This window comes from Neomonachus schauinslandi, chromosome 8, assembly GCF_002201575.2.
Source record: "Neomonachus schauinslandi chromosome 8, ASM220157v2, whole genome shotgun sequence".
Classification (NCBI taxonomy): Eukaryota; Metazoa; Chordata; class Mammalia; order Carnivora; family Phocidae; genus Neomonachus; species Neomonachus schauinslandi.
Window position 1 is genome coordinate 94,324,953 of NC_058410.1, and position 24,229 is coordinate 94,349,181.

A 24,229-nucleotide genomic window follows, 5' to 3' on the forward strand; every position below is an offset into this window, starting at 1 on the left:
GACTGTTTAGAATTGTAAGTTCAGTCCCATTGATGTACCTCAGAGATTTCCCTAGGATCTGTATCTCCCCTGTTCTAGAGAAACACTTCCTAAATTATCAAGTGTCCCTGCTTTGGCTCCTTTCTACTCCCACCCACAAGTTAACATACATTCTGTGAAGAAAAAAAAAAAGTTCCTCAGTTAAACACATTCGAAAAACATTACATACTCTATAACCTTCTTAGAGATTTCTGGTGCACTTGGGCATATTAAAGAATATAAAATACTCTGAGAAGTTCTGGAAAAGGAAAATCTCTATTTGAACTTAGCATTCCCAAATTTAAATCCTCTTCCCCATCCTCACCTCCACCCCCACGAATACCTATTAGCATTTCTTGGGCCACTGGCATTCTCTAATAGAATGTTCACAAAATGCTATTCCACAGATAAAAGTATTACATCCTCTTGCCACACGGAAAGGATTGTGAGGATTGAGAGGACTTACCGAAAGGATCTACTTAATGTCCTGAGAGTTCAGATTTTTGCTTAAATTTGGCTTCTTGGTACAGTTGTTTAGCTTTTGCCCTATCATTCTCCTAATTGAAACATCATCTGTGTTGGGAAATAACTGTTTTGTGACTCCTGTAAAAAACAACAGTAACACACAAAAACCCTTTTTGAGGTCTTTGCATCTTAAGGTATGAACTGAGATAAAACATTAAGCAATCCACAATGTAATTTTGTCTCCATTTTGCAAAAGGAACCCTAACATCCATGAGAAATGGCATATTAAAATACAGAGAGCTCAGATTCAGTGATTCCCTAAATTTTTTGATGTTTGCAAAAAATTATTTGATATCTAGATTATTATAGTTGAGGAGATTCATTAACTTAAACACTGTAAGTAGGATTAAGGAGGGCATGTGATGTAATGAGAACTGCGTGTTACACACAAATGATGAATCACTGAACTCTACCTCTGAAACTAATAATATACTATATGTTAATTAATTGAATTTAAATAAAATAAAATAAAAATTTAAAAAACTCCATAAGTAGGAAATTAGCCCCTATTTTTCTAGATTAAAAGATAAGGGATCTAGAACCAAGATAAGAAAGAGAAAATAAGATATAAACTGTTACTAAAATTTTGTTTGAAAGGATTTTGAAATGCACTTTTCTGAAGTTATGAATTTTATGAATTCCAACATTTCAGTGAAATAAAATTTAGTTTTATTTTAGTAACTGCTTTAATGTAATTTTTTTCTATAAAATTTACCATATTTAATAAGAGGTTTAGGCTCTCTTGAGATTTTTCTTTTACAGAAAAATAAACAACAAAAAGACCATGAAAGAATAACTTAACCTTGAATGGTAAAATAATTTCAAATTCATGTGACAATGTAATATAATCATATTATACCTATGATTTCTTGAACTTCATTCTGATTCATAGCTGGTTTTACGGCTTTGTCCCTCGAAGTAGAGGACTTCGCCCCCGTCAGGCTGTGTGTGGCCATGTACTCATTTGTGTAGAGTACTTGCATTAAATCATTAATAAACTTCTGAGGCTTGCTCTTGTTACAACGGGCAATCTGCCATTTTTCAATCTTGAACTAAAAAAATACAAAATAATAATTGAAACTGGAAAAAGAAAAGGAGAGTAGTATCTGGAGAAATATTTTACCAATTGAGTTAAGACACAACAGAAAACAAAATCAACATTCTTGGGGCGCCTGGGTGGCTTAGTTGTTAAGCATCTGCCTTGGGCTCAGGTCATGTTCCCAGGGTCCTGGGATCGAGCCCCGCATCGAGCCCCGCATCAGGCTCCTTGCTCTGCGGGGAGCCTGCTTCTCCCTCTCCCACTCCCCCTGCTTGTGTTCCCTCTCTTGCTGTGTCTCTCGCTGTCAAATAAATAAATAAAATCTTTTAAAAAAAAAAAAAACAACGGGCAATCTGCCGTTTTTCAATCTTGAACTAAAAAAATACAAAATAATAATTGAAACTGGAAAGAGAAAAGGAGGGGCGCCTGGGTGGCTCAGTCATTGAGCGTCTGCCTTCGGCTCAGGTCATGATCTCGGGGTCGTGGGATCGAGTCCCGCATCGGGCTCCCTGCTCCTTGGGAGCCTGCTTCTCCCTCTGCCTCTCTCTCTCTGTCTCTAATGAATAAATAAATAAAATCTTAAAAAAAAATGTTAATTAAAAAAAAAGAAAAAGAAAAGGAAAGTAGTATCTGGAGAAATATTTTACCAATTGAGTTAAGACACAACAGAAAACAAAATCAACATTCTTGGGGCGCCTGGGTGGCTCAGGCGTTAATCGGCTGCCTTCGGCTCAGGTCATGATCCCAGGGTCCTGGGATCGAGCCCCACATCAGGCTCTCTGCCCGGCAGGGAGCCTGCTTCTCCCTCTCCCACTCCCCCTGCTTGTGTTCCCTCTCTAGCTGTCTCTCTCTCTCTGTCAAATAAATAAATAAAATCTTTAAAAACAATAACAACAACAACAACAAAACCAAAACAAAATGAACATTCTTTAAGGGGATGTATTTTACTTTTAATACATATTTTACATTTCAGGGGTTAGAGTTAAATGTTATCTTTGATATAATTCCTAATATTTATGAGGTATTTGTTCCAGAGTATATACAAGCTCTTGTCATGTGATCTGGATTGGATGGTTTAAGGATGAGTCCCATCCTCAACATATTCTACTAAGTGTGGTAGGCAGAATAATGGCCCACTGAAGATATCCATATCCCTGGAACCTGTGAATATGTGACCTTATAGGGATGTGATCAAAGTTAAGTACCTTGAGATGGGGAGATTATCCTGGATTATTCAGGTGGGCCCAATTTCATCATAGGAACCCCTAAATGCAGAAGAGGGAGGCAGAAGAGTGGGCCAGAAAAAAGAGGCAGAAGAAGGAGGACAGATTGGAAGAGTGAGAGGGGTTTTGCCTCCATGGCTGGCTTTGAAGGTGGTGGAATGGGCCATAAATCAAAGAATGTGGCTGCCTCCAGAAGTTGCCTCTAGACGTGGGTTGCCTCTACAGTCAGCAAGAAAATGAACTCAGTTCTACAACCACAAGAAACTGAATTCTACAATAACCTAAAGAAGCAGGAAACAGATTTTTCCATAGAGCCTCCAGAAAGGAATGCACCTGCTGACTCCTTGATTTTACCACACTTCTGACCTACAGAACTCCGAGATAATACATTTGTGTTATTACAAATCACTAAATTTGTGGTCATCTGTGACATAGCAAAAAGAAACTGATATACCAAGATTCAAATATTCTAAATGTTAGATTGTTAGTATTTAATTATTGCTCTGGAAGGCATATTTTCCAAAGCTGATACCCAATTCTAATGAAACTCTTGTCTTTTCAGCTTCTGTTTCTTGAAGAGAAATTGGGGAAGTAAGAAAAGATTATATTCTTCCAGTATGCAGAAGCTTAAATTTACTTTCACTCAATGATATAATTTTGTAACCCTCAATGCATAGTTATTCATCACTGATTTAAGAATTTTCTAGTTTAATAATTTCATCATTGACCACAATTTGACTTTAGTTTTCTTTTTTTTTTTTTAAGATTTTATTTATTTATTTGACAGAGAGAGAGATAGCTAGAGCAGGAACACAAGCAGGGGGAGTGGGAGAGAGAGAGGCAGGCCTCCCGCCGAGCAGGGAGCCCGATGCGGGACTCAATCCCAGGACCCTGGGATCATGACCTGAGCCGAAGGCAGACGCTTAACGACTGAGCCACCCAGGCGCCCTGACTTTAGTTTTCTCAACTGGATAGTTGTGAAACAAACATTTTTTGATTTATTGTTAAAAAATTGTTTTATGTAATTGCAATGTTATGGTCATGACCAAAATTTACCTAAAGTTACCTGATAAAACAAGGATCATTTTGTAGTCTTTTTAAAAAAATTTTATTTTTAAGTAATCTCTACACCCAATGTGGGGTTGAACTCACAACCCTTAGATCAAAGTCGCATGCTCCACCGACTGAGCCAGCCAGGTGCCCCATCATTTTGTAGTCTTACTATAATTTTTGTATTTACTGTATCCCAGAGAAAGATAGGGCAGGCATTCCAACTGACCTGTTTCTCATCAGTATGATGCTCTTCTTCAGCTTTCAAGGAAATTGGTGAACTGGAATTAGAGTTAGAATTACTGCACGTAGAGGCAAAAGAATCTGGTGAGGAGTTGTTTGTTGCTCTCCAGAGGGTGGATGCAGATGTGGACATGGTTCCTCCACCCTTAAGCAGGGCCTCTGCCATACCAACCAATTCTTCAAACTGGGTGACTGCTTGTGGTAACACTAAAATGGCAAGAAAAAGTAACACTTTACAAATATTTTTAATAACAGGGGCATGTATTCCCATTTTTTATTGTGTATATATACATACCATATTGCATGTATAGAGTGGAGCAAATTATTAACATTTACTACTTTTGGAAAATAAACATGGTAAGAAGAGTGGTTGGGATATATTTACTTTTTATTATTTAATTTAATAACGGCTTAATAATAAATCAGTTAAAAAGCATTTGGTTGTTGCATTTAAATGTATATGTATTACTTCATAACTAAAATGAATGGTTTAAAGAGTTGATTCTTTTTTCTAATTGCTAATAGTATTATTTGAAGGTTTTTAATCTCATTAGGAGACATTGTTGATTTTATCATCAATCACCTTCCAGATGCTCATATCAGGCCAGTTTAAATGACCATTAAAACAAACCATTTCCATTTAAATTTATTAAAGTAAATTTTCAGTGACCTTTGTGTGTGGTTTTCCAAGGAGTCAAATTTCATAAATTAATAAAAATTCATTGCCACGATTCAAAACTATGTTTTCACATATTAAGGATGAATTTTGGTAATCAGCTGAATGTTCTCTTTGTTCCTCTTCTTTTTATTTAAGATCTTATTTATTTATTTGACACAGAGAGAGAGAGAGCATGAAGGAGGGAGAGGGGCAGAGGGAGAGGGAGAAGCAGACTCCCTGCTGAGCAGGGATTCCCAGGACCTGAGTCAAAGACAGATGCTTAACTGACTGAGCCACCCAGGTGCCCGCTTTGTTCCTTTTTTTAATGGAAACTTACACATTCAAAGGTTCATGCCTCCGTATAAAATGGTCTTCTCTATTTACAGTTATATCTAGTTTGTTTCCTAAGGACAAATAACATTTTGTTGGAGTTCGAAGACACTTTGAACCCTCTCTGATTCAACTCCTCACTGTATGGTTAAGGGTACTGGCTGCTGGAGAAGTAACAAGCTGAAACGTTTTTCTTAAGCATATTACTAAGCTATAATCTTTGGACTAATATTTGATGTGAGAGCTGAAAATCAGTAGCTAAAGGGAGTTGAGTTTGACAAAATGATATACCCAGTTAATGCACAGCCAACAAGATACAGAACATCTCCATCCTCCCAGAAAGTTGCCTCATGCCCCTTCCAAGTCAATCCCTGGACTCACTTTAGAGGCAACCACTGATTTGACTTCTTTAGCTAGAGAAGTTTTGCTTGTTCTAGAATTACATATAAATGGGTTCAAATGGTAAATTCTGGGTTTTTTCGGTCTGACTTTTTTTTTGCTATGGATAATGCTTTCAGATTCATTCATGTTGTCATATGTATCTGTTATTCAATCTTTTTTGTTGCTGACTAATATATTTCATTATATGGATACTCCACAATTAAAGTTTCATTCACCTGTTGATGGGTTATTTTCCAGTTGAAAACATGACTTTAATGGTTCCCTAATATTCTAAGGTATTGATGTTTTATAATTTATTTAAATGTTCTCTTTTTTTCAAATTTAGGTTGCTTCCAATTTTTCTTTTTTATTTATTTGTTTGAGAGAGAGGGAGAGAGAGCAGAGCAGGGAGGGGCAGAGGGAGAAGAGAGAGAATTTTAAGCAAACTCCGTGCTGAGCACAGAGATGACTTAGGGCTCCATCCATAGATCCTGAGATCATAACCTGAGCCGAAACCAAGAGTGGGTCGTTTAACTTACTGCGCCACCCAGGCACCCCACTTCCAATTTTTCTTTATTACAAACAAAACTCGTATGAACCGTCTAGCACATACATCTTTGTATGTATCTCTGATCACAGTGCTCCAAATTCCTGAAAGCATAATAACAGGGTCAAAGGTATAAATGTTTTCTGACCTCAACTAATACTGCTGAATTGCTCTCCAGAAAGATTCTTCCAACTTACATGGCCACCAGCAATGTAAGAAGTCAGCCTTTTCTCTACACTATCAACAGGTGTTAGTCATTAACAATAATCTTCACTACTTTGATAGGTTGACATCTCAGTAAAATTTAAATTGCAATTATTTTATTCTTGTGAAGTTAAATATATACTTATTTATTGACACTTCGAGCTTCTATGAATTATCTGTTAGACCACAGAATATTAACAGTTTATTTTTTAAAGTAATCTCTATACCCAACGTGGGGCTTGGACTCATGACCCCGAGATCAAGAGTTGTATGCTCTACCAACTGCCAGCCAGGTGCCCCTAGTATTTTTTCTATTTTTAATAACTTGGATAGTTTTTGTAAAGTGTGCCTAGTGTATTATAAGCACAGTGTGTTAAATATTATTTACTCCCTTACATATTATTTTAAAACTTTTATTTGCCATAAGTTGCAAGTATTTTTCTTAGAGTTTTTTTTTTCTTTTTTTAAAAGATTTTATTTATTTATTTGACAAAGACACAGCGAGAGAATGAACACAAGCAGGGGGAGTGGGAGAGGGAGAAGCAGGCTTCCCGCTGAGCGGGGACCCCGACACGGGGCTCGAACTCAGGACCCTGGGACCATGACCCGAGCTGAAGGCAGACGCTTAAAGACTGAGCCACCCCGGGCGCCTGGGTGGCTCAGTTGGTTAAGCGACTGCCTTCGGCTCAGGTTATGATCCCGGAGTCCTTGGATTGAGTCCCACATCGGGCTCCCGGCTCAGCAGCCTGCTTCTCCCTCTGACCCTATCCCCTCTCATGCTGTTTCTCTCTCTCTCTCTCAAATAAATAAAAAAAAAAAAAAAAAAAAAAAGACTGAGCCACCCAGGTGCCCGAGTTTTTATCTTTTAATTTCGCAATATTTTGAAAGCATACACACGTTTTTAGTTTTTATTTTAAAGTAGCAGTCTTTTCTTTAGCTTATTATTCATCTATTTTATGCTTAGAAAGTCATTCACCACTCAGATCAGTAAAATACTCAGTCATATATTTTGTATAGTTCAAATATCTTTTTACAAGTGAGATTTTTTCTGCCTGGATATATTTTTTTTAACTTCTAATAGATAATTTTAAACACAAACAAAAATTGTAAGCTCCCATCTATCCATCCCCCAGTTTCAACTCACAGCCAGTCTTGTTCCATTGATACCCCTGTCTGTTTTCTCCCCAACCACAAGAATACTTCAAGCAAATCACAGGCAGCATCTCATTTTATCTGTAAATATTTCTATATGTATCTCTAAAGGTAAGAAATTTAAAAAATATAAACATAACAATATTATGACAGCCAGAAAGCCTTATCAGTAATTCTTCATTATCATTAGAAAACCTAGCAAATGTCCAAATTTCTCTGATTTTCTCATTGTTGTTGTTTTTACTTTATTTAATCAGGATCCAAATAAGGTCCACACGTTACAAGTAGTTGCTTTTCTCGGGGCGCCTGGGTGGCTCAGTCGTTAGGCGTCTGCCTTCGGCTCAGGTCATGATCCCAGGGTCCTGGGATCGACCCCCACGTTGGGCTCCCTGCTCAGCGGGAAGCCTGCTTCTCCCTCTCCCACTCCCCCTGCTTGTGTTCCCTCTCTTGCTGTCTCTCTCTCTGTCAAATAAATAAAAAATCTTAAAAACAAAAACAAAAAACTAGTTGCTGTCTCTTTTAAAAACTATAGGTTTTTTCTCTCTCTCTTAGTTTTTTCCTTGGAATTTATTAATTGAAGAAACTGGGTTGTTTTACAGGGTTTCCCACAATGGGATTTTGCTGATTGTATCCATGACGTACTGTTTAACATATTATTCTGTTCCCTAAATTTGCCCTAAACTGGTCATCAGATCTAAAGTCTTGATTAGATTTAGGTAGTGTTTTAAAATTCTATCAGGTAGCATTGAATGCTGGTTAGCTCTTCTTGTGATATTAGTCATTACTGATGATCACCACTTAGATTCATTACATCATGAGGAGTTGCAAAATGGTGATATTCTAATACTTTTCTTCTTCGTTTATTAGCTAGAATTCTTGTACAAAGGGAAACTTCCTCCCATCAACTATTTGGTTACACTTAGGTTTATTTCCTATAATAATGACAGGATAAATACTTGTTTTTTAATCTGTATTCGCCAGTTTTCAGATGACCATTAAGTTTTTTCTTTTTTGAATACAATTATGAACTCATGCATTTATTTTTATTTATTTATTTATTTTAAAGATTTTATTTATTTGACAGAGAGAGACACAGTGAGAGAGGAAACACAAGCAGGGGGAGTGGGAGAGGGAGAAGCAGGCTTCCCGCTGAGCAGGGAGTCCGATGCGGGGCTCCATCCCAGGGCCCTGGGATCATGACCTGAGCGGAAGGTAGACGTTTAACAAGTGAGCCACCCAGGCACTCCTAAACTCATGCATTTAAATGTATATATGATAACCAGCTGTGGTTATCATTAGTATTTTTATTGGAATTCCACTCAAAGTATTAGTTATTTGGGGATGAATTGGCATCTTTCTCCACTGAGTTTTTTATTTTTCATCATTGATCACATACATTTCTTGTTAGGGTTATTAGTCGGTATTTTATAGTTGTTTGTAATTAATGTGACTAAATTCTGTTTTTTTTCCTAAGAAAATAACTGGAAATTTCTGATCTATAAGGAAATTACTGATTTAAAAAAATAGTAGCTGCTAGATTTGGGGCACCTATTATATAATATTCATTTATCAGTTTTGAAATAAAATAAGGCTTATAATGAATAACAGTAGTTTTCTGCCCTATCACTCACCACTCTTGATTACCACTCTTAAAGATCACCAATTCCAATTCATTTACCTGTTTCTTCTGGTACTTACTTTCATAGTCTTAAATAATAATATGCATATACAACTATTTATTGATTTTTCAGATCCATATAATTATTTACTGATTTTCTTTTTTCTTTTTTTTTTTAAGTACACTCTACATGCAACGTGGGGCTTGAACTCACCACTCTGAGATCAGGAGTCACATGCTCTATGACTGAGCAAGCTAGGCACCCCTACTTAATGATTTTCAACTATGTAATATGATAATATTGTTCTCTTTCAACTCCTCTCCCAGCCACACAGAAATACACATACCTGCTACTCACTTGCAAACATACACACACTCTTCTCATCATCCCAGAATAGTGGTAACACAATTGTTAAATAAATATTATGCTTACATTATTATAGTGATATAAATATTATTCACAATTCCTTTTCTTTAAAACATGATTTTCCCCCCTAGAGTTAATAATTACCTTATTATTATTATTTTTTACACTGTTTCACTCTAAATTTCTATACATCTCTAAACTTTCTATCAGAGGTGTAAAATCTCTTTTCAGAATATTTGGATATATCATGTCATCTGTCAATTTCATATTTTTCTCGGAGCTGTCTCCCCTGGAGCCCTCCCTACTCCTCCACAATCTGAGCTAGCTGCTTCTAGGCTACTGTATACTTTTCATCCTGGAGCTTCCCTTCACTATCATTCGATGACTCCTCCTTATCTCTCTCCTGAATTGGACCACCTGTTCTCTGGATGTCATGTTTTAATTTTTCTAGATTTACTCTCTCATTTGGGAGGAGTTTTTCCTCCATTAACCTTTGAAAAAGAAATCATAGGAAGTACATTAATGAGATGTTATATGAGAGTATTAGCAATCCTCACATTTGGTTGATAATTTCACTCAGGTATAGAAGTCTAGATTTACATTCCCTTCAGAATTTGGAAGGCATTGCTTAATTATCTTGGAATTTCCAGTGTTGCTGGTGAAAAATCCAATGCTATTCTGATTCCCAATCCTTAGCAGGGGGCATGCTTATTCTCTCTGAAATCTTTTGGATCTTCCCTTTACTTCTGCTGTTCTGAAATTTGACAATGTTATGACTTGGACAAGTCTTTTTGCTTTTGCTGCTATCTTTTAATGTAAAAATTTGTGTCCTTCAGGTCTAGAAATTTATAGTATTAATTTTTTAAATAACTTCTCCCTCTTCTCTCTTGTATCTTTTAGGACCTCTTGTCTTTGGACATTCAACCTCTGGGACTAATTATTTTTCTTTATCTTTTCTATTTTCCTTTTCTTGGTCTTCTTACTCTGAAATCTATGAGATTTTCTTAACGTTAACTTCCAGACATTTTATTGAATTTCTAGGTTTCTCCCCTTTGTTCTTTGGATATTCCTCTCTTAAACTATGCTGTTCTTGTTTTGTGCAGATTTCTTCTGCTCCCTGAATTGTCTCTGTTTCCTTTGATCTTATTTTTCTCTTTGTTCATTTTGATCTGTGTTCCATGTTAGAGGATTTCCTTAAATAATCACCATCCCTCAGCTTGCCCCGGTGTCCCTGAATTCATACTTTGGTCCAACCTCTTCTGAGAGAAAACCTCTATCTTTTACTGTGGTGAAGGGTGGTAGCTGCAGGCTACATAGGAAGAATTTGTGACTTTGTGGTCCCAAAAGGTCTTTATGTAGGTCTTTCAATGACTCTAGTTTCACACTACCAACACTATCATAATCCCTTTCACAGGTACAAATCCTAAACCATTTATAGTTCTGTGGTGTGATTTGGCTTCTTTCTTTTTAATTTCTCTACCTCTATCCACTCCTCATCCCCATCCCAGACACTGAGCTTTCAGATTCCTACAGAGTTAGTCAGTTACTACTCATCCATCTGTTTTTCACTTCTAAAATTTTATTGGCATCTTTTATCTGCTGTAGTCTTCTTTCTAGTTTTCCTGACCTTGTGCTTTTATGCATTTTAAGTTTATTTTTAGCAGGATTTCAAGAAAGAAGGGAGAGTCACACATATTTCACTTAAGCTTTATGTCATACTTAAAGAAACCTGGGCAAAACTTAACTGATTTTTGATTCTTTACTGAAATCTCATTTGTTACAAGAGTTGAGTTTTTAGTTGATGCTTTCTTTTTCCTAGGTATATATTCATTCTCTAAAAATAACAACTTAATACCTTCTATAAAATAGATATATCCCCTTTTTCCCTTTTATATCTTACGGTGTTGGTCAGTTGTGGTCCACAAGGCATGTTTCAAATGCTTAAAACATACATGTATGACAGACACACATTTGCCATTCTGAATGTCTAAAACGGCATATATATTCTGTCATTTTTCCTCAGTTAGTAGGCTTTATAAGCTGAAAAAGAGCCCTGATTCTTAGTTCAAAGAGTTATTAAGAGCATTACTGAGCAAAAGATAAATAACCATTTTGCAGTCTTCCCTCAGACCCTTTCTTATTTGGATTATACATAAAATTTCAACTTTCTGTTATCTTCCTACTTCCCAACTGTAGCTTCACAAGGAGGTCTCCTATGATCATGTTACTTAAGATTGTATTTAAGATCGTGTTTTTATGATCTCCTTCAAATCCCAATCCTCTTTTACCGTCCTTATTTTTTCCATAGTACTATCAGCTAACATATTATATAATTTACTCAATTATTATGTATTGTAGTTTGTGACTGTCTTGCCCCACTAGAATGTAGGCTCCACGAGAGCAAGGATCTTTGTTTTATTTACTGGATTTTCCTAGGTACTTAGAGCAGTGCCTAATATATTGTAGGACTTTATATATATTACTGAATGAGTAAATGCATGCAAGAATACCACAGCAGCAGTAGGTAGTTCCTGACTTTTCCTGTTGCCTGAAGTCCAGCCAATAGCCAACTCTACAACTTGGTTTCTGGAGGTACACTTGTGTGTGTGTATGGAGGGGGTAGACAATATTAAATAGATTATATAGAGTATATAATAGATATATAGAGATTATATAGAGAGTTGTAAGTGCCAAAGAGGAAATGAAGCAGGGGAGGATAAAAAATGTTGCAGAGAGTTTGAAATTTTATTTTTATTTTTTTAAGATTTTATTTATTCATTTGAGAGAGAGAAACAGAGAGAGCACAAGCAGGGGGAGAGGTGGAGGGAGAAGCAGACTCCCTGCTGAGCTGGGAGCCTGACGTGGGGCTTGATCCCAGGATCTGGAGATCATGACCTGACCTGAAGGCAAACGCCCAACCATCTGAGCCACCCAGGCACCCTGAGAGGTTGAAATTTTAGATTGAGGAAGGAGTTTAGGGAAAAGATAAATTTAGAGTAAGGTCTTGAAGTGAGTGTACTTATTTGAAGTAAGTAAGTGGATATCTGGGGGAAGAACATTCCAGCCTGAGGAAATGGCCAGTACAAAGATACTGAAGTAAGATCATGTCTGATGTCTTCAAAGAAAACACAAGTGGCTCAGTGTGGCTGGATCACAGAGAAGGAGGGGAGAGTAGTAGAAAATAAAGCCAAGAGAGGTAAGTAGAAAGGAAATAGCCAGATTATGTAAGGACTAAAGATCATAAAAAATGACTTCCGTTTTCCCCTGAGTGAGGTGGAAATGCACTTAAGGGTTTTGAAGAGAGAAGTGACATGAACTGACTTATGTTTAACAATTATTCTTGCAACTGTGCTGAGCATAGACTAGAGAAAAGCAAGAGCAAAAATAGTGACACCAGCTAGGAATCCACCATGATAATCTACATGTGAGATAATGTTGGCTTGGACTAGAGTGGCAGTAGTAGGGGTGGTAAAAAGGATTGTATCCCAGAAATGTTTTGAAGGTAAAGCCAGGAGGATTTGCCAATGGACTGAGTGTAAAGTGTAAAAAAAATATAGAAATTGGTTTTTCGTTTGAGAAATTGGAACAATAGAGTTAGCATTAACCAAGATGAGCAAGAAAGAGAAAAACAGGTTGAGGGAGAAGGTCAGGAGTATGGTTTTGGGCATTTAGTCTGAGATACCTATCAGTCATGTCACGTATACAGTTGGACAATAAGTCTGGAGTTAAAGGGAGAAGTCCAGGCCGGAGAATCATAGCTTATTGATGGATTTTAACATCATATAATTGGATATGATCACCTGTGGAGTGAATGTACATAGAAAGGAAAGAAGTTAAAGGACTGAGTTTGGGGCATCATCAGATATTTAGAGGGTAAGATAATAAAATAAATCAGCCATATAGATTTAGATAGAAAGAAAGATCAGCAGTGTAAGAGGAAAACTGGTAAATGTGAGGTCCGAGACGCTAAATGAGGAAACTTCCAGAGAATGAGAGACAGCCAAACGTTTTAAATGTTGGTCACAGGGCAATTTGATGATCATTGAGAAATGGCTTTTGAGGGGCACCTGGGTGGCTCAGTTGGTTAAGTGTCTGCCTTGGGCTCAGGTCATGATCTCAGGGTCCTGGGATCAAGCCCCACATTGGGCTCTCTGTTTCTCCCTCTTACTCTCCCTTTGTGCTCTCTCTCTAAAAAAAAAAAAGGCTTTTGAGATTAGCAATATGGAATGTTATGGGTTGAACTGTATCCCCTCAAAAAGATAAATTGGAGTCCTAACCCCTAGTACCTCAAAGTGAGAATTTATTTGGAAGTAGGGTCTTTAGAGACGTAGTAAGTTTAACTGAAGTCATTAAGGTGGGCCCTGATCCAGTATGATTGGTGTCCTTATAAGAAGGGGGAAATTTAGACATGGTGAGAGATAAGCACACAGGGAGAACAGCACAGGGAGACAGGCGTTACATGGCCTCAAGTCAAGGAGCAACCAGAAGCTGGGATAGAGGGCTTCGTTGGTGCCTTTAGTGGGAGCGTGATCCTGCTGACACCTTGATTTTGGAGTCCTAGCCTCCAGAAATGGGAGACAACACATTTCTGTTGTTTAAGCTATGAAATTTGTGGTACTTTGTTACCAGTAAATTTATATATGGGGGTTATTAGTGAACAAGAAAAAAGAAGTTACAATAGAATGATAAGGAAGTGGATCCAGATCTAATTGAAGTGGATCCAGAGAGAATAGGAGGGGAAAAATTGAACACAGTGTGTAGCTTCAAGTCATTTAGGGAATTTTTCCTATAAAGGGGAGGAGAGAAATAGGGTGGAAGGTGGAGAAGCAAATAGCCTAAAAGGGGTTTGGTTTTGTTTTTTAAATGCGAGAAATAATACTAAGTCCAATGCTAATGGAAATGATTCATTAGAGAAGGAAAACTTTATCTTGTGTTAGAGCCAGGAGAAGCTCTGGAGCTATGTCCTTAGATGAAAGAGGATGGCACCTGATGCATAGGTGGAGATACTGCCTTTGGCTAGACAAGAGGATAGGTCATCATGAATGTCAGGAGAGAGTGAAGCATAAAGCATGGGTGCAGGGCTAGGGCACCTGGCTGGCTCAGTTGGTAGAGCATGTGATTCTTGATCTTGAGGTCGTGAGTTCAAACCCCAACTTGGACGTAGAGCTTACTTAAAAAACAAAAATACAAAAAAATAAAGCATTGGTGCAGGGGAGATGATAGTCTCTTTCATATCCTCCAATTTCTCAATGAAGTCAGAAGCAAAGTCATCAACTGAGAGCGAGGATATGGGAGGAGGTGTGAGAAGTTGGCAGAGAGAAAAAAATGAAATGGCAATTGGGAGCGTGGGAGGGAGAAGAAGCTTGTCGTAGTGATTCTTTTCATATACCATTGAAACTCATTTGCTACTCACACTTAGAATTTTCTCACCTAAATGTATAACAGAAATTGGTGTAATAATTTTCTTTTTGGGCTTTTATGTGTCAGGTTCTGGTGTTGATAAAAGCAGAAACAATAACAATAATAAATATCATTACTGAGCGCCTATCATGTGCTTTGGGTGAAGCATTTCTTCCAATGATCTCTTCTAATCTTCACAGGAGCAAGGACATGGTAAGTTGCTCCCTGGCCCCCATTTTGTAGATGGAAAGGTTGAAGTTGGGGCTGGGAGTCCAGTAACATGACAAGGCCACAGCTGTATAGCCAGTAAGCAGAGTTGGGATTCAAACCAAGACCTGTAACTCAAAAATCAATACGTTTAACCAGCAATTTATGCTAACTTTATAAACTAGATTTTCATCTTATTCTAAGTCCTGGAACAGATGATAGGAAAACGAGAATGATCTGTCCTTTGAAATCACAAAAACCTCACCAGAAAAAAAAAATTGGTTACAAAAATTCAATACTTAAAGTTGAAAAAAAAATAAAGAGATAATGGCTTGGTGTTGGAATAAACATATTTTAGCTGTAACTGCTTCTGCTTAAAACTATGAAGTCTTCAATGTGATAAATATTCTTAGGAAAGCATGTGAGTCATTACCACGAAATAGAAATCTAGCTCATCACCATGCTCTGTCTCCTATCATTTCTACCTCCACAATTATGTGGAACTGTCCTCTTTACTTCCATAGCCATTACCCTGGGCTAGGCTGTCATCATGTTAGTCTGGATGACTGCAATACTGTTGGAGAGTGGCCCTTCCCCGATTTCTTTCTTGTGTTATTTGTACTCATTTTGTACACAGCAGCCAGAGGGATTTATTTTCAAAATGGTCTGTGTATTTACTGTTTTGCAACAGAATGCTTCCCAACACAAGACATGTTTGCCAAATATTCAGCAGCACAAAATAGTGCATGATGCTTAACTGCAAATGGAAAACATAATTTTTGAAAAATAAACACTTAAATACAATATAGGATCCTAAAAAAGACATTATACCAAGTGGTTTTTAATTTTCATAAACTGATCTTTCTTCTTTATTAGTCTTCAGTGGAATGTGATTTTTTTCCCAGACTACTCTTCCCAACTCCAAAACTACCCTTCAATATATAGGATCTTTAATTCCAGTGGTTCTATAATGTATCATAACAGGTCTCATTTTCTAGTGCTTTCCTTAGCAGAGGGGAATGAGATAGCATATCATGAACATGATAACATATTTGTTCTGTCTTACTAATCTTTTCTCTCTGGGACCTACCACAGTGAGTAGCCCCTATTAAATGCTCAATAAATATCCATTGAATGTTATTAAAAGAATACAACATTTGGTATTTTGTAGGAATAATAAAAAATTCTCTAAGCCATAAACTAAAGGCTTCAAGAAGAGTGCTTCTGTGTTTAGGTAATCACAGATTTCTTAAAATGTGATTTTTTATTTTTTTTTCTCTAGGTACTGATTTGCTTTTTCATTCTTGAGAGCTGATTTGCAATAATTTTCACTCATCATATATTTTTCCTTTTATCTAAAACTGTCAATTTTCTCTAAGTTTACCTTGAAGCATGACCAAAGACTGTCGAAGTCGGCTGTTTTCTTTCCGGGTGTTTGTTAGTTTTTGTTTCAGGCTTTTTATTTTTGTGCACAATTCTTCCTTTGACAATTCTGCTAAAGGCTCTTCATCCTCACTGGAGCTCTCACCAGGCAGAAAGGCATTTCCTGAATATGGGTCTCTCTAAAATACAAGGCAGGCACAACAAAAGAAGCTTCAAAGTGACTTTAATGGTTTATCCCATGTTCTGTATGCTGAAGGGACTTAAGCAGACCTATGAATCCCTCATCTCCCGGGCATTTCCTGCTCTGGATGAAGAGTTGTCCTACCTAGTGAACTAGCCTCAGCTTTGTCTTCCCCCCTCCAGGGAAGCTCAGAAAAGGGAAGACATCAAAGTTTCATGCACACATCTGACACATAGCAGAAATCAGGATTCTGTCTAACTTCAGTGAAGAATATAAAGTAGAAAAATGGTATAACAGAGAAGAATCAACCAGACTGCCATTCAGATCTTTGTAACTCATCCCCACCCTCCATTTCTCCCCTAACTTTTCACTCACAGCCTCTCTGTTGAGACTGAGAAATCTGGGGTTTATTGCATCAGAGAAAAGAGAGAGAAGATTCACCTAGAACAAAGCATTCATGCTTTCCTTTTAGTTTTAGAAATAATTTTTAAGGTCAATAGCAAGACAATAGTCTGAAAACATGCATTTGAGTTGCAAAACCCAGGCTGTGTTGAGACAGAAAAGGATTTACTCAAATTACTAAGCTTGTGTGTGTGTGTGTGTGTATACATATATATGTATATAAACATATATATGTAAAATCAGAGCATAGAATGGAATTTATAAGATCCAAAGGCTGGAGTATAAAGTTTTTATTTTTAATTTTTATTTTATTTATTTTTTTTAAAAGATTTTATTTATCCATTTGAGAGAGAGACAGCACAAGTAGCGGGGAGGGGCAGAGGGAGAGGGAGAAGCACACTCCCTGTTAAGCAGGGAGTCCAATCCAGGGCTTGATTCCAGGACCCCGAGATCATGACCCAAGCCAAAGTTATACACTTAACCTACTGAGCCTCGCAGGCAGCCCTGGAGTATAAAGTTTTTTAAAAATAAACTTTAGAGTAGAAGAGATAATGTTATGACATAAAGAAAATTTCTGTTGCACAGGAAGGGAAGAGACATTCTGGTGCTAGGAGAAGCCTGGAAAATAAGGAGTTGGGATGGCAGGAAATCAGATTTAAGTGTTTTTGCTCTTCCTGACCCCACTGTTTGGGGGGAAGGTAGATGGGCAGGGGCAAGGGTATATGATAAAAACATCCAGATAAATGAAGAACAATTCTAGAACAACAGGGTTGGCTCCTTGCTTCTCAGTGCATTAAAAGCTCCCTAAAGAGGGATACCTGGGTGGCTTAGTCAGTTAAGCATCTGCCTTTGGCTCAGGTCATGATCCCAGGGTCCTGGGATTGAGTCCTGTATTGGGCTCCTTGCTCAGCAGGGAGCCTGTTTCTCCCTCTGCCTGCCACTTCCCCTGCTTGTGCCCGCTCTCTCTCTCTGACAAATAAATAAATTCTTTAAAAAACAAAAAACCCAACTCCTTAAAGAGGTCCCATGTCCAGCATTAACATCAGGGCAATATGATGCCTCTCTGGATCATAAATCAGAAATGGCCAAAATTAATATCTAGATAGCTGGATAAGAGAAAGCAGCTAGACTCTCCAGAGTTCTTGAAAAGCAGCTAGAGAATCCAAATAGTCCCTGTGTCCTGGTCAGGAGACAGGTAAGTGCTGAGGAAACTGGTGAAATAGAAATAGTTTAGTGTGTAGACAGTGAGTCCACACAATGCCAGAATCTTGTAGAAGATGGCATTGGGCCCCACCCCTGCTGGCAAAGAGAGCCTCTGCAGACAACGGGGTTGAAGGAAGAAGAGGCCAAGACTCACTAGCAGAGCATAAGCAACACATATAAGAGATACTCCCTGAAGTGCTAGGCCCTGGGGAACAGGGGACACTGCACAGCAGAGCACTACAAGACCTCTTCTTCATAAGGCTGTTATTGTTAACAGCAAGAGAAGTAGCTGACTTTCCTAAAACAGAGAAACAGACACAGAGAGTTAGACAAAATGAAGAGACAGAGAGGAATATGTCCCAAATGAAAGAACAGACCAAATCATAGCAAGAGACCTAAGCAAAACAGATATAAGTAATATGCCTGATAGATATTTTAAAGTAATGATCATAAAGATATCACTGGACTTGAGAAAAGAGTGGAGGACATCAGTGAGACCTTTAACACAGACATAAAAAAAGAACCAATCAGAGATCACGAACACAATAAATGAAATTTAAAATACACTTGATGGTTGGGGCACCTGGGTGGCTCAGTTAGTTAAGTGTCTGCCTTCGGCTCAGTTCATAATGCCAGGGTCCTGGGATCAAGACCCATGTCTGGCTTCCTGTTCAGTGGGGAGTCTGCTTTTCCCTCTCCTTCTGCCCTCCCCCTGCTCGTGTACTCTCTCTCTCTCAAATAAATAAAAAAATCTTTAAAAAAATACACTTGATGGAATAAATAGCAGACTAGGTGAAGCAGAGGAATTAATTAATGATCTGGAAGACAGAGTAATGTCTTCCAAAGTAACCAAGCTGAGCTAAGGAGAGGAAAGAAAATTATGCAAATTGAGAATAATCTTAGGGAAATCAGTGACTCCATCAAGCATAATAACATTTTCATTATAGGGATCTCAGAAGAAGAAGAGAGAGAAAAGGGGGCAGAAAATTTATAAGAAGAAATAATAGCTGAAAACTTCCCTAATCTGGGGAAGGAAACAGATATCCATGTCCAGAGATCCCCCTCCCCCCCCCCCCGCCCAATTCAACCCAAGGAAGTCCACACCAAGACACGTAGTAATTAAAATGAGAAAAAGTAATGATAAAGAAAAATATTTCAAAGCAGCAAGAGAATAGAAGACAGTTACATACAAGGGAAACTCCATAACATTGTTAGTGGATTTTTCAGCAGAAACTTTGCAGGCCAGAAGAGAGCGGCATGATATATTCAAAGTGCTGAAAGGGAAAAATCTGCAGCCAAGACTACTCTATCCAGCAAGGCTATCATTCAGAATAGAAGGAGAGGTAAAGAGTTTCTCAGAAAAAAAAAAAAAAAAAGGAATTTGTGACCACTAAAGCAGCCCTACAAGAAATATTAAAGAGGACTCTTTGAATGGAAAGGAAAGACCATAAATGAGAGTATGAAAAGTAAAAAATACAAAAGCAGTATAAGAAGTATTTTTGTATAAACCAGTCAAGGGTATTCATAAAATGAAAGGATGTAGAATATGACACCATATACCTAAAATGAGGGGAGAAGTGTAAAGAATGGTTTCAAAATTAAGCAATCATCAACCTAATATAGACTGTTCCATGCAGAAGGTGTTATATGCAAACCTAATGGTAACCACAAGTCAAAAACCAGGAAGATATGAAAAGAATAAAGAGAAAGGAATCCAAGTGTATCAGGCCAACAAACCATGAAAGAGGGCACCGGAAGAAAGGATCAGAGAAAACCCAGAGAAACAACCACAAAACAAATAACAAAATGTCAATAAATACATATCTACAAATAATTACTTTGAATGTAAAGGAACTTTTTAAAAAAATATTTTATTTATTTATTTGAGAGAGAGAGAGAGAGCATGAGCAAGGGGAAAGAGTAGAGGGAGAGGGAGAAGCAGACTCCCCACTGAGGAGGGAGCCTGATGTGGAACTCGATCCCAGGACCCTGTGATCATGACCTGAGCTGAAGGCAGATGCTTAATCAACTGAGCCACCAGGTGCCCCTTGAGTAGTCAGTTTAGACCCAGAGATAGAGGCTGCATGTTGAGTAAGGTAGATCAGCAAGATAAGAGTGATCCTCAACATTGTGGAGCTGCCATAGTAAACCCCAACTGCCCTTGCTGTTATGTGAAAGGGAAGTAAATGTATTTGGGTCTTTGTTATAGCCTTTGAAACACACATCATAACTAATGTGGGTTTTGGTATCCAGAAGCAAGATATCCAAAACCTGACATATGTTTGAATTACTTAGAGATCAGGTGGTGGGCCAAAAAAGCAAAGATATAACATTGAAAAGCTGTTGACTCTTGCTCGACCTTGGTGACATATTTGGTAAAACTGGAATACCTTGGAAGTCAGATCATGTGCTTACTGAGTCTGGAAAAAAGGACAGTGTGTACCAGAGATTTCTTGTCAGTGACAGCCAGTTTGCAGAGATGGAAGGTTTTCTCCTTCCACCTACATTTAGATTGCAGCCTGTAATCTAAATTTACTGGTAATCAGTGAAAAAGCAATTTACCTTTACATCTAAATAGCAGGAGGTAAGACTGTGATCTCAAGGCTTTCTCAAGAGCTTCTCTTGATATCCATTGAGATCCATCCCAATGGTAAGCATCAACTTCAGTGTGTTGCCTTCAAGCTTATTGTTTCACGTGGCCATTAGGTAACTGCCATAAGTTGGAGAGAAAAGAGGCTGAGCGCAGAATCCATAATAAAAGAGGAGAGTTTTGGGGGCGCCTGGGTGGCTCAGTCATTAAGCATCTGCCTTCGGCTCAGGTTATGATCCCGGGGTCCTGGGATCGCATCCCACATTGGGCTCCCTGCTCAGTGGGAAGCCTGCTTCTCCCTCTCCCACTCCTGCTGCTTGTATTCCCTCTCTAGCTGTCTCTCTCTGTCAAATAAATAAAATCTTTAAAAAAAAAAAAAAGAGGAGAGTTTCCAGGCTAATTTATGACCAATTAAGATCTCTGGCTTAGTTACTTGCCATGGAATGAAATAGAAAGTAGTTTGGAAAGCTATAAACTTTTTAAAGAAAACAAATTGCTAAAGAAATTACAACACTGGCCTGCAAGATCATGTGACTATTTTACTCCTCAAGGAACCACTGGGTCTCCCAAACCTGCACCATTAAATTGAAATAAGATGTCATTTTCTCCCGTCATTGCCAAAAAAAATGAAATATGAATATCAATGCTAAGTGTTGGTAGGGAAATACAAATAGAGGAGCCCCTCATGCCCTGCTTCTGGGCATATGGACTGATGTAGACATTCTGGAAAGCAGTCTTATAATATCTAGTCAAATGAACTAGAAACAAACATATAACTTATAAGCCACAAATCACCCTTCTATGTGTTTATTCCAGAGAAAACCTCATTTGTTTCTTAAAAAGACAGGTATGAGGAGATTTATTTTTTCATTGTTTGTAGTAGCAAGATACTATAGGAAATTTAGGTGTTAATCACTGGAGAAAAGGATAAGTAAAATCTGGTGCTATGCAGTAGTTAGATACAATGGATCAGACATATAATAGCAATGTAAGTAGATGTTAAAAACAGAGCTGATTGAAAAATCAGAAACAGATTGAGGTATATATCATGATACCAATGTACTACTAAATGATGTATCTATAAGGTTGTACAATGCAGTGTGATCTGTAAGAAGGAAAAGGTTGGAAACAAGCCATATCCATCATAGGAGACTGGCTAAATAAAGACTGGTACATAGACACAGTGGAATAATATGGAGCTGTAAAAAAGAGAAAGTTCTTTATATACTAGTGGAAAGATCTTTAAAAAATGTTAAGTCAAAAAGCAAAGTACAAAGCAGCATATCTGTTAAGTTCCTTTTTTGTGCAAGAGAGGGGACAAAAATATCTATTTTAATATTTTCTTTATTTGAACAAAGAAACACTATAAGGATGAACAAGAAAGCAATAAATGTGGTTACCTATGGTGGGTGGGTGGGAGGTGGGAACGGGGTGGATGGGAGACAGGGATGTGAGGGAGAATTTTCACTGTTTACCTTAAAAAATATATATATATATTTATATATTAATATATATATTTATATATATTAAAATATATACCTTTTGATTTTTTTTAACTCAGAAAAGCTTTATTTTTTATTTAGCTTTCTGACTCTGTTCTTGTGCCTTCAACACTTTAACAATCATTTTCTGCTCAATAAAGTGCACTTAATCCTGTCATGCACACATTTAGCACACATGGAACCACCATGGGCCCTGCTGACATGTTTTTTTCATTTTAGAGAACCTTATAAGAACTTTAAAGATTTATTTATTTACTTGAGAGAGAGAGCATGCATGGGCGCGAGCCAGGGTGGGGGGAGGACAGAAGGGGAGGGAGAGGGAATCTCAAGCAGGCTCCTCACTGAAGAAGGAGCCCGACTCAGGCTTGATCTCAGGATTCTGAGATCATGACCTAAGCCAAAATCAAGAGTCAGACATCTAACCAATTGAGCCACCCAGGCACCCCTAGATCCTAGTAAGAACTTTAAGTCTCACAGCACAAACTCCTTAAAGATGGACTGAGAACACCCAACAAGCAAATTTTGCCAGTTTCCCAATCTTCTTGGTATAAAGGTAAACAGTTCTATTACCAGGGTTTTGGGAAAGCCTAGTTTTGCTAGGGGTGTATTGTATGATACCCTATGATAGTGTGTCGAATGCCGGACCATCCTTAATGCCTCTAGACACCATCCCTGGAAGATTAAAAAATATTTTAAACCATGAGAATGTATTTAAAAAAATAAGAATACATGCACATAGCAAACTACATGTATTACAAAGACATACACAAATGTATGTATTACAAAGACACACAAGTAAAATGAAAACAGGATAAACACATTATTGGGTTGTCCAAAGCATAAGAGGACAATAGGAGTGGGCAATTCAAATTAAAAAGGAATAAATCAATAAAAATAAGAAAGGAGCCCAGATCAAACCAGTGATAAACATGGGCCACAAACTGGAGTTAAAAAAGAAAAGAAACAGTAAATCTTAAAGAAGAGGTATTTCAATTTTTTTAGTACTTTTTGAGAGGAAAAATAGTTTCTGACAAGTTTGCTGCTCTTTCATTTCCCAGAATATGAGGGAAAGTTTGAACAATGGCATAATTGGCCATACTCAAATAGAAGCAGGTAAAATGTCTTTTGAGTATGTTTCTAACTCAACTTGTTCAACGTTAGAAAGAGAACATGAAATTTTATTCCCTTGGTTGAACAAAGAATTAAAGGGAACAATAAGTTAATAGAAGAAGGGAAAGTACTAACTAAAAAATTATGAAAAGGATTTTGGAATTACGCTGGAGCTAGATAATAAAATTATATTAAGGTAACAGAACACCAACCTGTCCTTTATCCATGTCACTATTTGCATTCTCTGAGTCCATTGTCTCTGTTCTTTTCCTCTTTCCTTTTCTAAAAGCTTGGGTTTTGGTAATGTCATCTGTTTGCAAGATCTTCTGCATTTTCTCAAGTAGTTATCAAAGATTTTCTGAAATTGTAGGAAGAGGGAATGCCCATGTAGATGATGCTATTCTGAACGTAGCCCCAAAATTAATGTTTTTCCTTAAAAACAAAAACAAAAAAAGATACATAATGTATTTACAACTATATGTTTGTTTCATAACGGCAGTAACCACTCAAGTAAAGTTCTTTTACTAAATGCTTTCTATCTTTCTCCTGCTGACCAATTTTGTACACATTTTCATTTGATTCAATATCTTTTTTTTTTAAGATTTTATTTATTTATTTGACAGCGAGAGACACAGGGAGAGAGGGAACACAAGCAGGGGGAGTGGGAGAGGGAGAAGCAGGCTCCCTGCTGAGCAAGGAGCCTGATGCAGGGCTCGATCCCAGGACCCTGGGATCATGACCTGAGCCAAAGGCAGATGCTTAACAACTGAGTCACCCAGGTGTCCCCATTTGATTCAATATCTTTCAATTTCATCATCATCATGAGGATGTCTTGTTTCCATGATGTGCCCGGTATGCAGTGATTTTATAAAATGAAGTGTGAAAATTTTTCATCT

The 24,229-nt window shown here is 37.6% G+C and overlaps 1 protein-coding gene across 1 annotated transcript; it reads right to left on the bottom strand.

Annotated features, from left to right (window-relative positions):
• Nucleotides 1–493: 493 nt before the first annotated feature.
• Nucleotides 494–23,665, bottom strand: BEND6 (BEN domain containing 6). The gene is made up of 5 exons (XM_021692093.1): nucleotides 23,546–23,665; nucleotides 16,347–16,524; nucleotides 4,085–4,305; nucleotides 1,403–1,595; nucleotides 494–621 (listed from the first exon to the last, which is right to left on the bottom strand). The coding sequence occupies exons 1-5, from the start codon at nucleotides 23,663–23,665 to the stop codon at nucleotides 494–496; spliced, it is 840 nt and encodes a 279-aa protein (XP_021547768.1).
• Nucleotides 23,666–24,229: the final 564 nt, after the last annotated feature.

Bases quoted from the DNA above. Each gene is read 5' to 3' on its own strand.
- BEND6 (XM_021692093.1), bottom strand. From the start codon at position 23,665: ATGCAGAAGATCTTGCAAACAGATGACATTACCAAAACCCAAGCTTTT. The intron at 4,306-16,346 runs GTAAACTTAGAG...TTGCCATTTTAG, and splicing joins GTCTTTGGTCATGCTTCAAG to TGTTACCACAAGCAGTCACC. The intron at 1,596-4,084 runs GTCAGTTGGAAT...GTATTTTTTTAG, and splicing joins ATCATACTGATGAGAAACAG to TTCAAGATTGAAAAATGGCA.